At 53.9% G+C, this 505-nt stretch overlaps 1 protein-coding gene across 1 annotated transcript in view; it reads right to left on the bottom strand.

Annotated features, from left to right (window-relative positions):
* The window catches only part of EMH_0075450 (uncharacterized protein), a gene marked incomplete at both ends in the record, with an annotated part of 4,792 nt that overhangs the window by 796 nt on the left and 3,491 nt on the right, over positions 1-505 (bottom strand). Inside the window, one exon of the mRNA XM_013499599.1 lies at positions 177-372. Within this exon, the coding sequence (XP_013355053.1) occupies positions 177-372 (196 nt within the window). The remainder of the gene's footprint in view (positions 1-176; positions 373-505) is intronic.

Below are 505 nucleotides of genomic sequence, written 5' to 3'. Positions count from 1 at the left end.
TTCCTCGCGGAATCCAACTTAGAGGCCAGACGGCCGCCTGCACACAGGTGGAAACAAACGTGCATTTGTTCCTACGGTCCACAGATGAAAATTAGAAAAAGGAGTACCATCTTCTGCTGCCTGCTTAAATGCCGTGTTGGCGTTCAGTCTTGTGCTGCAACAACAGGTAGACACACCAGGTATCAACACGCGAATCAGTGCGGAGCCGCGCTCCTCGGCCAACGGCTTGATAGTAACTTTCGCGCCACTTGCAAACTGGAGCGTCTGCGCGTTGGGCCCAGCCTCCTTCAGCCTCTGCACTACTGGGGGACTTTCTGCCGCCCGGCGTCGTAGGACCTCCAACTCCTCATTCGTTAGCAAGTACTTCGGGGTCTGCTCACACAGGCAAATAAGACGACAATCGTGTATCGACAAGTAAAACGCCACTCCTTCTGAGAAGACACTGAAACCCGTCTCGCTAATGCATTTAGGGTGGCTTTCTTGCGCAGCGCTCACTTCAACTCCC

The sequence above is a fragment of the Eimeria mitis genome, genomic scaffold (assembly GCF_000499745.2).
Source record: "Eimeria mitis Houghton genomic scaffold, Emh_scaff4482, whole genome shotgun sequence".
In the NCBI taxonomy this organism is placed as follows: domain Eukaryota; phylum Apicomplexa; class Conoidasida; order Eucoccidiorida; family Eimeriidae; genus Eimeria; species Eimeria mitis.
This window is presented reverse-complemented; position numbering and strand designations above follow the sequence as displayed.